The 15,822-nt window shown below is 38.4% G+C and overlaps 2 protein-coding genes across 3 annotated transcripts in view; one reads left to right on the top strand and one right to left on the bottom strand.

Moving 5' to 3' along the window:
- Window positions 1-5,908: 5,908 nt before the first annotated feature.
- On the top strand, window positions 5,909-12,436 carry slc25a4 (solute carrier family 25 member 4). Its single transcript, XM_028802109.2, has 4 exons — window positions 5,909-6,118; window positions 10,147-10,633; window positions 10,895-11,035; window positions 12,030-12,436. The coding sequence occupies exons 1-4, from the start codon at window positions 6,008-6,010 to the stop codon at window positions 12,185-12,187; spliced, it is 897 nt and encodes a 298-aa protein (XP_028657942.1). The 5' UTR covers window positions 5,909-6,007; the 3' UTR covers window positions 12,188-12,436.
- Window positions 12,226-15,822, bottom strand: part of cfap97 (cilia and flagella associated protein 97) — a 97,072-nt gene continuing 93,475 nt past the window's right edge. For both annotated transcript variants that reach the window (XM_051928445.1, XM_051928446.1), the window contains exon 5: window positions 12,226-14,100. In XM_051928445.1, coding sequence (XP_051784405.1) covers window positions 13,979-14,100 — 122 coding nt within the window. In that variant the 3' untranslated portion in view covers window positions 12,226-13,978. The remainder of the gene's footprint in view (window positions 14,101-15,822) is intronic.

Here is a 15,822-nt window from a genome sequence, read left to right as displayed (position 1 = left end):
CACCATCCCAGAGGTTTTCAATTGGATTCAGTTCTCGGGAACGTACAGGCCAGTCAGTGTCATCAATGTTTTTGTCATCCAGGGACTGCCTGCACACACTGGCCACAAGAGGCCAGGCACTGTCCAGCACCAGGAGGAACCCAAGACCCATTGCAACAGCATAAGGTCTGACAATGGCTCTGAGGATTTCATCCCAGTACCTAACAGCAGTCAGGGTACCAATGCCTAGTGCATGGAGGTCTGTGCGACCCCCTAAGGGTATGCTTCCCCAGACCATTACTGACCCACCGCCAAACCAGTCATGCTGGATGATGTTGCAGGCTGCATAAAGTTCACCAGACTCTTTCACATCTGTCACATGGTGCTCAGTGTGAACCTGCTCTCATCTATGAAGAGAACGGGGTGCCAATGGCACAGCAGTCAGATGTGGTATACTCTGGCAAATGCTAATCGAGCTTTACAGTGATGGGCTGTGAACATAGGTCCCACTAGAGTATCTTGGGCTCTCACGCCACCCTCATGGGGTCTGTTTCTGACTGTTTGATCAGAATCATGCACACCAGTAGCCAGCTGGAAGTCATTTTCTAGAGCTCTGCCAATGTTCCTCCTGTTCTTCTTTGAAGCAAGGAGCAGATATCAGTTCTACTGCTGGGTTAATGCCCTTCTACGGCCCTGTTTAGCCCTCCTCGTGTAACAGCCCATCTCCTGGTATCTCCTCCATGCTCGAGGCTGTCATGGGCGACACACCTAATCTTCTTGCAATAGTATGTATGGATGTGCCATCCTAGAGGAGCTGGACTACCTGTGTAAACTGAATTGGCTGCAGGTACTGTCTCATGCTACCAGTAGTGTGACACCCTATGTAGTGGCAAGGTTGGCACCTGACTATACAGTGGGCATCTTGTAGTTCAGGACCGACCAGAATCAGAATTGATTGAAGTCAGACAAGGAGACGCAGACATAAAAAGGTGTTTTTTTCCAAAACAAAAGTGGGTTTAACTTACACGTGCACACAAAAACATGTCCCAATCAAAAATAGTGAATGATTATTTACAGTGAATTTGACAGTCCCAAAATGAGAAATAAAGACAAAAATGTATATACACAAAACGGTAGTCTTCCTAAAGAAAGATAGCAATCAGGAAGAAACTACACACAGCAAAGTCCAAAGAATCCCAAAAACATTTACAAGGGAAAAAACAAAAGGCAGCAGTGGAAAGGAAAAAGGCAGATCAGAAGAAAAGAAGGAGCTTAAGAGATGGAGAGAGAAGGCAGGACTGAGTGAACGTGCTGGTGCTCGGGTAAGCGAGTGATCCTGATAGAGAGAAGGCGGGCAGCCTGGATGAGAGCACCTGGAATTGAGTGTACGGTCAGCATTCGGGGCTGGTGAAGGTCACAATTCGGGTCACTCTGGCTGAGTGATTTCCTGAAGATGGAGGGCCAGTGGTAGTAGTGACTTGCCACGAGGCAACAGGAGTCAAAGGTTCAGATAGGGAGCCTCTAGGACGTCTCCTCTGTTGTGAGGTCTCTTCCAGGATAAACAGAAGAGGCGTTTGTTTAAGAAGAGGCACCAGGCATTTAACAGAAGACAGTTTCCTGCTAGTTGTTATAACCTTGTTTTTATGGGTTCTTTATTTATTTGATCATTTTAACCTCCACATCTCACCGCTTTCTATGGATTCTTTATTTATTTAGGAACTTTGCACTGCACTTTTTGGACACTATTTGTTTTAATAAAAGCACTTTTCACCACCCTTGCTTGGTGTGTTTGTCCTCATCTGCTCATCTCATCCAGGTCATGACTATCAGCAATAGCGTGTTGAAGAGGCTCCCAGTGGATACTAGCAAAATGAAAAACTACAGAAGAAATTGTCAGGAAGGATAAGGAGAGAGCAATTATTTGTGGCCACCAACTGCTAAACCATTCCCTTTTTGGGGGTTGTCTTAATGTTGCCTCTCCAGTGCACCTGTTGCCACTTTCATGCACCAAAGTATAGAAGTTGATTCACAATCACTTATTCAGCCTAACTGGACAGATTGATACCTCTGAAGCTTAATTGACTTGGTATTAGACTGTTGATTAAGTGTTTCCTTAATTTTTTGAGCAGTGTATATTTATAGTTCCCTCTCAGTAGTAGATTTTGTTAGCACTTCAAGGTTTTTCTTTTTTTCCACCATTTATTTTATTGGGGTACAAGAAAATGGCCATCTGAATTATACAGTAGTTTTCAAAAGCAATGTATTTTGCACTGATGGCATGGTGTTAACATGGGTTTTAACAAATATCCCCCACATACATTTCAATGACATGCCGCTTACATTGATTATCGAGTCTAAACTCTTTAGAGAGTCGATACTGTATTGGTTTGAGTAAGTGCCCTGGTGGTCCTGCCATGTGTTCATAACTGGTTGGATAGGCATTCCCTTGTGAGCCTCGTACAATGAGTTCGCAAAAATCCATACATAAGCTTTCCAATAGAAGAAGAAAACCAGTAAAAAAAACGTTTAGCTAAAACTGCTGTCTGTTCATTTGTTAAATAAGGCAAATGAAAAATATGTAATAATTATCAAAAAATATGGAACTATAAAACAAAGTCTTTGTGATTATAGTACATTTAAGAGATTTAAGATATAATCAAGATGGTAAATGTACAGCAGACTCTTTACCCAGTTGGAGACACAACGGATGTAATGTACAGTATTTCACACCACCAGGCATTTTTGTAATTGACAAATATTACTAACACTTCTCCAGAATTCACAGATAACCATATGCAGTCTCAATTAACTCACAAATACACAGACAGAACATGTAAACTCCAGGCAGACCCTAACCAAACGAAATATCAGACTTGCACACCTGACGCTGCAGAGCTGTTATGTTAGCTCTGCGTCATTGCAGTATAGGGTGGTACAGATCTAATTATGCAATTTTCATGATGCTATAACTTATTAAGTTTATTACATAGAGAATTCACAGCACCTGCCCTACACATAGAGATCCATCCATCCATCCATTATCCAACCCGCTATATCCTAACTATTGGGGGGTCTGCTGGAGCCAATCCCAGCCAACACAGGGCACAAGGCAGGAAACAAACCCCGAGCAGGGTGCCAGACCACCGCAGAGCACGCACACACACACACACCAACCACACACTAGGGCCAATTTAGAATCTTCGGACTGTAGGAGGAAACCGGAGTACCCGGAGGAAACCTACGCAGACACGGGGAGAAAATGCAAACATGAGGACCCGGGAAGCGGTTGTCAGTCGAACAGCTGCATAATTAGATCTGGACCACCCTGTATAGTACAGCTGTTCTAAACTTACTAAACTTTAAAATGGTTAAAACTAAATTTACACCTATAATGTCTACTCGGTTCCTTTCACATGACTGCAAGCTATGCACGAATCTATCCCTCACTAGCTGTCACTAGAAACTGACAACCGAAGCACACCCGTACACGATGATACGGGCGCACGCTCCAACACGTTTACAAACAGCGTAATTCATGGGCGAAACAACGTAATCATTTTTGCTAAATAAATATACATATATTATATATCTATATATTTCACAATCACACTAAGTCCAGAGGATGAAAATACAGGAAAAGCAGATCAAGTCCGTTGAGTTTTGTTTTCTTTAAAATAAATAAATAAATAAATAACACTGCCAGCTCCGGAATTACAATACGACGCACCTCTTTCCTTTGTCGTGCTATTTTCCCCTGTTTTTCTATCAGTGTCCAGTTAGCTGGTTATTCCCGTCTCTTTTTCCTCTCTATACTGTTTCCTTCTACTGGACAAAACGACTCTGACTTCCCTGAGATAACACCCCCCCCCCCCCCCCCCTTTTTTTTTTTAAATCAACTCTAAAGGTATTTGCATATCTGGCTGAATTTGAAAACAACTGATTGTTCCATCCATATCCTTACAGACCCAAATTCCCCCTAACTCTCTTTGCTCCAAGTACCCTGATTTAGATATGACGTCAGATAAAGTTTCTTTATTATTTTTATTCTACTAGACACTACATAATAACAATTTGTAGAATCTCTTTTACTACTTTAACACCTTCTTTGCTTTATTTTACAGTACAACGCACTCCGTAACCATCATCTTTCAACTGTAATGCCACTTTTTATTTTAAAATGGTTTCAGAAATAACTCATTACAATGACGACGACAATACTATCATCACTCATTGTCGATTACTCGTGTGAATGGAATGTTTACACAGAAATTTTCGGCGTCCCTTTTCATTTTTTTTTTCTTTTCATGTTCAGTAAATACGCCTTCGTTTCAACACGTGCGGAAACTTTTCAAAGTTCTGCACATGCGCACAAACTCGGATTCCTCACGGTGCTCCAAAGCAGTTTGTCAGTCCTGGGCGCTTTATCGAAAAGTAAATTATTATCACTACTATTATTATATCTCTGCTCATTTTTGTTCCACTTCTGACTGCGTCGTTATTTGTGCTCCGACATGCCAAGTCCATCGCTGGTCTCAGTTTTGAGTAGTCAAGCCAGCTAATCCGGAGAAATACATCGGGACAGACGAGTACATGCACATTTCAAACAGATGGTGACTTGTCTGAATTAAGAGGGCTAGTCCACCTATTTCATTATTATTAAAACAATATCTACAGACTTAATTGTCCCGTGTGAGAAATATTTTGGAAGAACGCAATCTGAATCCTCCGACTATACTGTTTGAAATTTTTTATCTAAAACTCTATTCAAAAATATGAATGTTGATACAATACTGTCTAAGTCGCATAGTCAACTTCAGCATCCTGCTTGGTTTGGACCGCAGCGTATCGTGACGGCACTCTTTGCACAGGGTAGTAACTAAACTGGTACACAAAGTCAATCCATCCCGTGTTTTCCCGTTCAGGGCCAGCACACGCACACTCCCACTAACGCAGGGCCAATGATATTAAAACCTTTTATAAATTATATACAGATCGAGTTCTCAGAAAAGGAAGTGTCCGGATAGCGCTATGTGACATTTATTCTTTACATACCACTGTCTAAACCTTGCATGATTCATATTTTCTTATTTTATTACATTTTAATATCTTAAATGTCAATTAATCGATGACTTTTTTTCCTTCAGATCAATAATAGCATCTCCTGGCTGAACATTCCTTAAAGGGGTAAGCAAGTAAGCAAGTTATCAAAACTTTAGATAGGTCTTGTGGCCTGGTGAAGTGGAGTTAATTACTTGTTGTAAGAAGACAGACGGCACACAGACAATAACGCAGAAATTCATCTTCTTACTCTTTCAACACACGCATATTTTTCGAAACGCGGAATTTCACATTTGGATAAACAAATGACAAATGATAGATAGATAGATAGATAGATAGATAGATAGATAGATAGATAGATAGATAGATAGATAGATAGATAGATAGATAGATAGATAGATACTTTATTAATCCCGATGGGAAATTCACATTCTTCAGCAGCAGCATACTGATACAATAAATAATATTAAATTAAAGAATGATAATAATACAGGTGAAAAAAACAGACAATAACTATGTATAATGTTAAATATTAAAATATTAAATATTAAAATGGATCGAATCTGTGAAGATACTTGTCAATAAAGCAGGGATTTTTGGAATCATGATCCTTGAGGGTGTTAGGATACACGTGATCCATGCAATTGGAAGTTCAGTCGCAGGACACTGTGACACCGACCCTGGTCACTTTAATTTGCCCTTTAAACGTCCCAAAGACACGAGCCTAACTTTTTGTCATAAAAATGGCGTTGAAACGAACTGTGACCTAGGAAATTTATTCAGCAGCACCAATCTGGATGTGGGCAGCTGCTCTCCGGTGGCCCCCTTTCTCGCGATAGACCGCTGGGCTATATTAGGAAAGCAGGAATGCTCCTCGTCCATTTCGAGGGGGGTCAGGTTGCCGGCAAGTACCTGGGTGGAGAAGAGCACTCCTATAGCAAAGCCAAGACTTCTAGCTTTATTTGCAAAAATGTCTGACCAAGTCGTTAGTTTCTTGAAGGACTTTTTGGCGGGGGGTATCGCCGCTGCCATTTCCAAGACCGCCGTAGCCCCCATTGAGAGGGTGAAGTTGTTGCTGCAGGTAGGCTGGGTCGAGTCGCTTCTCGGGCTAACCGCTATAGGGCAGCATATTAACAAGAGGGAATGGGCGCCTTCGAAGGATTTGGCAGGACTTACCAACATTGGTTTATGTTTTGGTGCTAGGATCGTCTGCCTGAATACGGCAGTCTTCCTTTTTATGCGGATCATTTTTTGTAATGGCCGCTTTTTAAAATATTGCGCCCTTACATGGTCGAGCCGCTCATAAATCTGTGCAGACGACAATCTCTTGACTAAACTAATAAACCATCAGCCCCGTGTTTCCTAACTTTTGTACACTGACACTTCGCGCTTCACTTAAGCCGCTGCAGAGGTAAACGTTTAAGTCCTTGTCTGGAAGATTTCACTTGAGCTCAAAGTCTGCACAAGTCCTCCTATAATTAGAAACCCGTTAGCTCTCGCTGTCGGAAAACGCGCTTCCACCTGTCAAACAACAGAGGCGCTGCTATGTAGCTGGACACACGCGTGAAACCCGGAGGCTTGACATCCAACTGGATTTTCAAGAGAAAAAACTTCCCTGCCAAGTTGTCCTAATTTTTGGAGATGAATGCAAATAACATTTTAGATCTGAATTGATGTCAGTCTAAATGTAAATTAAATGTTCGACCTGATGGGAGACGAATTTATTACGCATTAGACTTTCATATGTATATGTCCTGAGCCTCCGTGCGTGAGGGAGAGAAATGAAGTTCGTTCGGCTGGTGAAATACGCTCAGACAATTTTTCATTTGACAACATTTATGATCCATATAACGCTAACAGTCCAAAATATCAAGGCAAGGCTGATGTGCTACTTTTTAGCGTTTTTTTTTGTTCTTTATTTCATCTTATACGATTTCTCGTATTAGAAATTTGTTAGTTTTCGCATACCCCTTGGGGTCAGAGCGCAGGGTCAGCCATTGTACAGCAATTACAGGTTAAGGGTCTTGCTCAAGGGCCCAGCAGAGTAGGATCTCTTATGGCAGTGACGGGGATTCGAACCGGCAACCTTCGGGATACCAGCGCAGATCCTTAGCCTCAGAGCCACCACTCCACCCTATAAATTAATTTATGTAGGCGTTTCTTGTTTTTAAAGATAGGCTACACATAAAAACAGGGCGGGTGTTGCCTCAATTTTTTTTTCTAATGGGGTCAAAGGAGCAGCTGTTAGGAAGTGGGTATGCTCGGCGAGTGGGTTGACATTTGTGGTCCTGCGTCAACATGCCCCCACTACAGCCTTTCGGGCTGCTTTTCATTCCTCTCTTCATTCTGCATAGGCATCTGCAATAATCCAGCTTGGCTAAATAAGGATGCCTTCCAGGGTCTCGTTAACCCTTAACTACAGTACTGGCATGTTGTATGATTCAATTTATATTGTAAATCCACCACCCCTGCAACAGAGTAGCACTTCATCCAGGGATGGGTCCTGCCTTGCACCCTTTGCATGTCCTTGAACCCACAGAACTGTAGTGCATGGATTTGAAGAATAAATGGTTAGATGAATGGATGAATGAATGAACATTGTTTAAGATGACAGTCTGATACTGGGCAGTGGCATTATTGCTCTCTGTAGATATAAGTGAGGATAGCTGCCTGACCACAAACGTTTTGTCTCATCTGGTTAGTTGTTTGTCTGTTCAATTAGCACCAAAAAATTTAATTTTGTCTTTTGACCTTTAGAAGTATAGCGCATCCACTAGGCCTTCCATTGCTTCATTTTCCCCAGACTGTGCCGAACTGTATTACGGCCTTTCTCTTGTAATCGAGCTCTAAGCCTGCTTTCCTTTCCAAGACTCTTAGTGTTTTTCATCCATCTATTCTTCCATCATCAATATCATCTTTTGCAGTTGAGGATCATTCTTGTATTGTTTGTATCAAACCAAAGTGGAATGAACCTATAAATTAATAAATCGCTACAGATTATGAATATTTAATTATCAATTAGTATGTCGTATGGGGAAAAAGATAGAAAAGTATTTTTAACAATTTAAAATACTTAAGGTAATAATAAAATTTGTATTTATATAGCACTCTCAACCGTGTAAAATAGAACATTTTTTCCACGTGTTTGACACATTCGTTTGTTGTTCTCTGGACCAAGTGCATCTTTTTCAGAAATTTATATTCTATCTGAAGCTCTTCGTTAAACAAGCACAAGCGATGACTTGTAGTGATGGTTTCGACACGTGACTAAGGCAAGCAGTCTCAGTCAGAACTAAGCGGCTTTATCTCACACTTGCGTAGAGCGCAGTTAGTAAGCTCCTCATAAATACAGAATATTAGTGTGATGGTGCCCGTTTTGAACAGAATTAATATGATTGATGAGTTTTAATGCAACGACTTGTGTACTGCTCCGTGAGGGAAAAAAATCGGGACAGCACAATTGGGTAAGAAATGCGTGTTTGCTACGGGAAATACGGGACGCTTTATTTGCTACGGGAAATACGGGACGCCTTGTAACCTTAACGTTGTAGTTCCTGTCACTGCTTGATGCAAGGAAGTTAGCTAGTGACTAGCAATTCTCGAACGATTCGTTTTTTTTGAACCACTCTTTTTAGTGAAATATGGGAATCGATGAAGTAGAGCACAACATGAGTGTTAAAGTGCATGCGCGATGCTGTCAGCCTATCTCGTTTAGATGTATAAAGAAAGTACCACCCCTCTGATTAATGATTCTTTCTTGCTACAACTAAATCATCGGAGAACGGGATCTTTTTTATTGATCATTCAATCTCTCGTACTTCATACAAGTTCAATGCAGTGACAATACATTTATATTAGAATGTATTAATTATTTAATACAATTCGTTATTGGAATTGTTTTAAGCAGAATATATAAACATAATATTAAACTAATAGTTTATGTCAGTATGTACATTCCACAATTTAGTGTCACAAAACTAAACCTTATAAAAATATTATCCTGATTTTAAAATATTATTTGCTTTCAGGTTTACTATAGCGCAAAGAATACCTTATTTAATGAATCATTACCCGCGAAAGAGTCTCACAACTCTCATTCATTTGTTTCTTGAACTGATCCATTACCCAAGAACAAGCTGCAAAATTCTCATTCATTTGTGAGTCTGTAAAGTAACATCTTAATTTAATTATGCCTCTTAAATGTGTTTTCATAACTTGTGTACTGATGCTGGACAATATCATATTATGTTAAATATATAATTATATACATATAGTATGTACAAAACAAGTATAAGCGACGTTCAAAAAGTTTCTACACTTTTTTTTAACTCTATTAAGAATTTCAAAAACAAATTACATCACTTTTCTCCATAGTCACTTTCGTTTGCGATGCAATTTTTTCAGCATCATACCAACAATTTAATGGCCAGTAATTACTCCTCCCACCTTCACCATTTCCAACGAAAATTTAAAAGTGCGGAAACTTTTTGAACATCCCTCGTATGAATAATTAAATTATACATCTGTAATGCAAGCAGGGGGGAAAGGATTTCACACATGCACCAGTCTCTAATCCTATAAATTAATCTAACAAATCAAATGAATTAAAATTAAAAATTAAAATGATTAATTCATTTGGTTAAGTAGTTTGAAAAAAACATCAGTAAAATGAATCAAAATATTCATTACTAGGCCTATTAGGCAATGGACCAGACTGAAGCATGCCCACGATCACATGGCCATCATATGTTAGCGTTTTCAAAAAAGCTCTGTTATCACCATCCACATTGCTAAGCGACATCTGGGGTTTTCTAATTTATTCACCTCGGAGAGCATTTTTGAAACCATACCTTTTTTGTTCGAATAAGGGTTTCATTGTGAATGAAATGCCAAAACAAATGTAAAAAAAGATGTGTTTTCAAAAATATGTGTTAGTTTGAACTAATCCTAGGTGTAAGTGTCACAGAACAGTGCTGCAGGTCCTTCTTATTATTAGATTATGTGATATTTGTCTGACATTGATTTGTGCTCACAGTTTTGTTCATTAGGGTTGATCAGGAGACATGTTTGGCAGTACCAGTTCATCATTCTTGACATTTTCTTCTCTAGGTCCAGCACGCCAGCAAGCAGATCACAGCAGCGACTCAGTACAAGGGCATCGTTGACTGTGTTGTCAGGATTCCCAAAGAGCAGGGCTTCCTCTCTTTTTGGAGAGGCAACCTGGCCAATGTAATCCGTTACTTCCCCACCCAGGCCCTCAATTTTGCTTTCAAAGACAAGTACAAGAAGATCTTCTTAGGAGGAGTGGATCAAAAGAAACAGTTCTGGCGCTACTTTGCAGGGAATCTGGCATCTGGAGGTGCAGCAGGTGCCACGTCCCTTTGCTTTGTGTATCCCCTTGATTTTGCCAGAACCAGGCTGGCTGCCGACGTTGGCAAAGGGCTCAGCGAGAGAGAATTCACAGGCCTTGGCAACTGCATAGCTAAGATCTTCAAGTCAGATGGTTTAAGGGGTCTTTACCAGGGATTCAATGTGTCAGTTCAGGGAATTATCATTTACAGAGCTGCTTACTTTGGCGTCTACGACACAGCTAAAGGTAATTAATCGGGAGAAGCCTCTTTGACTTTACAGTGAAAAATGTTAGTTAAAGAGTTAAGAAAGTTTAAGACCTAATGTATGGTATTTCAAACTTTTGAAGCCTCTTTATTTATTCTATAATGTTAAAAAAAATGGTTTGTTCCAATTAGAACAATGCATTTTTTGATAGTATTGAAGATATCCAGCTGCTTTCCACCTTTAAAACATTGGATTGCACTGTTCAATCATTAGGCTAACTATCTTCCATTTACATCTTCAGGTATGATGCCAGATCCCAAAAATGTGCATATCATTGTGAGCTGGATGATTGCACAGACTGTCACTGCCGTAGCAGGACTGGTGTCATATCCCTTTGACACTGTTCGTCGTCGTATGATGATGCAGTCAGGTCGCAAAGGAGGTAAGCTATTGGATTGGCCTGCTCAGCTTATGCATGATATAGAATTGAGTTTTCAGAATTAATAAATTAAAAGAAACTGAGTATTCTGAGGCTGTTGATTATGCACTGGAATAATATAGGTATGTCATGGTAAGTTTCACAAATATGGTGTCCATATGATAAGCCCAGAAAACCTAAGAAGGTCTAAATACACATGGGGGCCTCCATTAGAAGTGTCAGTTCGGTTAGTAAATCAGAAATACACCTTCACCCCCTCTAAAAAGCACTGGTTAGGCTTTTTATTTTCCAGTTTTGTGGGTCTCAACTGGTAAATTAAAGTCATGTTATGCAAGGCAGATGAGTCTATGTTGCTTTACAAACACATACAGACTGGGAACCTTGAAGACAGGGTTCAGTCAATCAGTTCCATACTGAAGACAAACAAATACGAGATCTATAAGGAAATGGCTTTCATTCAAACTTAGCATTTTCCTTTAAATATTTATATATATGGTTGATCCTTTCCATATGCAGTCCTTGTTAAAATTTAAATCAAGTTACCTCAACAGTACAAAAGACAGCAATCCAGTTTTCATCTCACAGACATATTTACAATCTGAGATGTGGGTGCCATAGAATTATGTTGGGTCAAATTTAGTGACATGCACACAGTTACACAATGATCCACAAAAGTACTGTATGTTAGTTATTAATACTTCATGCAGTATATTTTCTATTAATATATTTCTAGGTCAAAATTTAATTCACTTTAAACCCTACATTATTTGCTAATTTTAAATATATTATCCTGTTAAGACTTGATAGTACTTGAGAGTCTTGGCTGTTGTAAATATTACCATTTTAAATTGTGATGTCACATGGAACTAAAATCTTCATAAATACCATACAATTGATGACCTACAAATAATAAAATATAAGACAAGTAGTGGGTATATTACAGAATAACATAAAGTCAAACAGCTTTTTTATGAAATGTTTTATTCTGTTTTAATAGCTGACATCATGTACAAGGGCACCATTGACTGCTGGAAGAAGATTGCTAAAGATGAAGGACCCAAAGCTTTCTTCAAGGGTGCCTGGTCAAATGTACTGAGAGGCATGGGCGGTGCTTTTGTATTAGTACTTTATGATGAAATTAAGAAATATGTTTGATTCCCCAAATAACCTCCTGCTGCAGAACCAAAATAATGTTTTTTTTTCTGTAAAGCTATGGTTTACTGGACAACAAGCTATTTCCTAGGGAAATCTGAATAGCTCCTTCTTTATACTCGTTGTCCATTACATCATGGCAGTGTTTTATCTATAGCTTCATGGGCAATTCACCAAAGGAACTGTACATATATATATATATACCCTGTAACATGTCAATTAATTTTAATAAAGTGACATTTTAATCTTAAAGATGATTCTGAAATTCTTCCTCTTCATTGTCTAACAATGCATTTTCATTTGAGATTCAGCATTACATATTTGTCTGCCAAGAGAAATAAATCATTACTATTGTTAGGTTTCTTTCTGGAGGTAACTTCTCAAATCCTTTTGTGGTTTGTCAAAGTCAAATAAAGAATTCATTAGTGTTCTACTAATTGTTCGACAAATGCAAAGTTGTAAAAGCACTGAGGAGGAATGCCTTTACAGATCAACACAATAAGGCAGTATGGCACACATTTTCAACCAAATATGGCTTTTTAATGTAATTCCTAAGGTGACTGCCAGCGTTTAGAAAATAATACTATGTGACTTACTCAAGGTAGACTTTTGTCATATGTGCTTTTCGTTTGTGGAGCTAAACATGCCGGGCATAGGAGTAGTCAATGCATCCTGTACTAGTTTGGATCAAACAGTTCAATGTCCTTTGGTGTTCCCATTCCTGTCAACATAAATGTTTACTAATTTGATATATTTATACAATCTTAATTAGCAAAACTGTGGCACAGCACATGTCATTTCCTCTTTCATTCCTGGCTGGGATGTTTTGTGTGTGGAGTTTGCAAATTTTCCCAGTGATCATTTAGGTTTTCACCAATTCAATAGATATCCTTATGAAGAACCTAAACTGACTGATTATGTGAGGGTGTGTGTCCTGACATGTACTTCTGGGACAAGATTTGAAAATGTGGCTTCAGGAAAAACTCGACACATTCTGGATAGTAGAAATTAAATATCACATGAAACTGACAAAACGAAAACAACTGGTTAGTACTTGAGCAGCATTTTCACCAAAGAGGTTAAAGGAGTCAAGGAGAACAACAAAACTACTAAAATGCACTTGTTAGATTGTGTAATTTGAAATGAAGCAGTGAATTAATTAATTTCTGCCTGAGCAAAATCTTGTGAAGTTATTCAGAATCTAGCTGTTTTCATAAACATAATATGCATATCCTTCATCACAATAGATAAATGCAACCATATTTACAAAATCACATACAGATTAAATAAAAGCTGGATAAACTCTGATTCAATTCGATACATTGAAAAATAATAAGAGACTATGTTTAATACAACCACAGAAACATAAATGCATTCCAGATACAAAAATACATTGTGTAAATATTGTAACAAAACATGTCAAAAACTGTACAATATATTCATGAAAGCTGATATAGTGAAACATTCAGCTTTATTGACAGACATAATAGCAAAAGCACTTGTTCACAATATAAAATATTCATTTTTTATAGTTACAATAAAAATGTAAATTAAGAATTGCTTTCCATTTTTGAAAATGTGTACAAGAGTGTGCAACTAAGTTCACAAAACAGCACAATTTTATGTATTCCGTAACATTACAAACTAAGTTCCTGTGAACAAACAAAAAGTACCCATCACAACATGCTTTATGCATCCATTGTAGCTGTGCTTGATTTATCTGATGTACAGCAAGTTTAATACACTATGGCCAACCATGCATTTAAAGAATGTTGATAAGTGAAATTTGGAGCACTACGACCAAGCAGCCCTTGCTTCAGGTGGTCTGCTGGCTCTCAGTGCCACTGTGGTGGGAAGAGTTGGTGCAGGCCATTCATTCACATTGCTTGCAGCACTGGAGGCCCTTGAAGATTTTCCTACAACAGAGAGGATAAAGTTTAGAAAGTTGCAGCTTTAAAAACATAATGAAGATTACAGAGTAAATAGCATCAACTGATGCTAAAAACAAATCAGCAATTGGAGATTTAACATGCTGCAAGTGGCTACAATATGCATGTAACAATTTAATGTTTGTTAGAGAATTTACAAATGTATAACTATTGTATGCAATCTACAAATGTTAAATTTTGAAAAAGTAAGCTTCCAAGTGCCTCATAAATTTGATTTGGGGGGGGGGGGTGCATGCAAATGGCCAATAGAAGCTGCAGTAATGACTGGTGTATACGGTACAGTACTAGAAGAGGGTTTTTTTTTTTTTTTTTTTAAAGAATTATAAGGACATTCCCACTCCTGCCTTTCAGTGCTTGAAATGGAAAGTTTGGGAAAAAAAGATAAATTAGACAAAAATAATCTGTACTGACTGTTTCAGTATCGTTACTCAGCAAAACCACTAATACCCTGAATCTGCTGCTTATTTCACGGGGCAGTACATACAATCATATTGCACTACTCATTGATAATCACCATGAGCCATGGCAAAGGACACCAAATGAGATTTATAATCAGTTACTGAACAAGATGATGTGTATCATTACTAAAATGGCAAAACTGCTTAGATTTTACTTAGATTGCACCTCTTTGTCTGCCACATTATCATAGCATTATCTCTTGGAGCAATTCTATCCCCAACACATGACTTCCATCATAGCATGAAGGTTGCCAAGAACCTTAAGAATATGCAAGTAGCACATCAGCTATCTTTGATAACTGGACAATTTTGAGAAGTATGGCATACAAAACCGGCTCGGAATTAGTTATTTTCAAAACTTTTGGGAGTGATGCATAGACGAGTAAGTCTGCTTCCTGTTAGTTGGCCAGCAATGGGTTGCAATTACTCCACCGCACTCCTGTTGCTTCCAAAAATCACTTTCTGCTGTGTAAAAAGTATTGTTGAAAAGCACTTCAGAACAAAAGTACCAATGAAGACTATAAAATGTTGCAAAAGTCAGGTAACAATGTTTTTGTTAAAAAGATGAGCATAGACACTACAGAATCTCTTTTTTTGCAACTGTGCCATGGTTTAGGATAACCGGTAAAAGGTTTTGATGCTTCCTGGAAGAAAAAAATAGGTAAGCAGAAAAAGAGCTAATTGACACTGTAGTCATTTGCACTAACAGTACCACCTATAACTGATGAAAGACATGATACAAATAGCAAATTCCTTAATTCTCTATTCAGAAATGTCAATTTACATTCATATATTATTTTTTAATATATTGTTATTTTTGAGTCAAAGCTAGAATGGAAATGATAGCTCCCACTTTCTAAGCCAATCTTCTAGTGATCAGAAACTCACTTCAGACAAGAGCGTACAAGTAGCACACCTCCCAGTAACAAAAAGTCTTGTTTGAATCCTTCACTACAGGTATTGGGAACTCGATTGGTTAACACTGGTTATCTCCTTGTCCTTGAAAAACCACAAAAACACAACAAAACCTATATAACTCTCTCTCACCCGTGTCTCTTCTGTAAATTTCATGCTTAATTATAATTATTCCCAAAGTGAGTTTGTTTACCATGGCTATCTCTTGGCTTCATTTTAATTCTAAGCACACCAATTTACTGCATTATTTTAAAAATTAGGCAACTCAAATGGATATATATATATATATATATATATTTTTTTTTTTTGTTTTTTT

Source organism: Erpetoichthys calabaricus, chromosome 5 (genome assembly GCF_900747795.2).
Source record: "Erpetoichthys calabaricus chromosome 5, fErpCal1.3, whole genome shotgun sequence".
Taxonomy (NCBI): domain Eukaryota; kingdom Metazoa; phylum Chordata; class Cladistia; order Polypteriformes; family Polypteridae; genus Erpetoichthys; species Erpetoichthys calabaricus.
This window is presented reverse-complemented; position numbering and strand designations above follow the sequence as displayed.

Excerpts from the sequence above, each read along its gene's own strand:
- slc25a4 (XM_028802109.2), top strand. The coding sequence starts at position 6,008 with ATGTCTGACCAAGTCGTTAGTTTCTTGAAGGACTTTTTGGCGGGGGGT. Across the intron at positions 10,634-10,894 it reads CGTCTACGACACAGCTAAAG|GTATGATGCCAGATCCCAAA; the intron begins GTAATTAATCGG and ends TTACATCTTCAG. Across the intron at positions 11,036-12,029 it reads GCAGTCAGGTCGCAAAGGAG|CTGACATCATGTACAAGGGC; the intron begins GTAAGCTATTGG and ends CTGTTTTAATAG.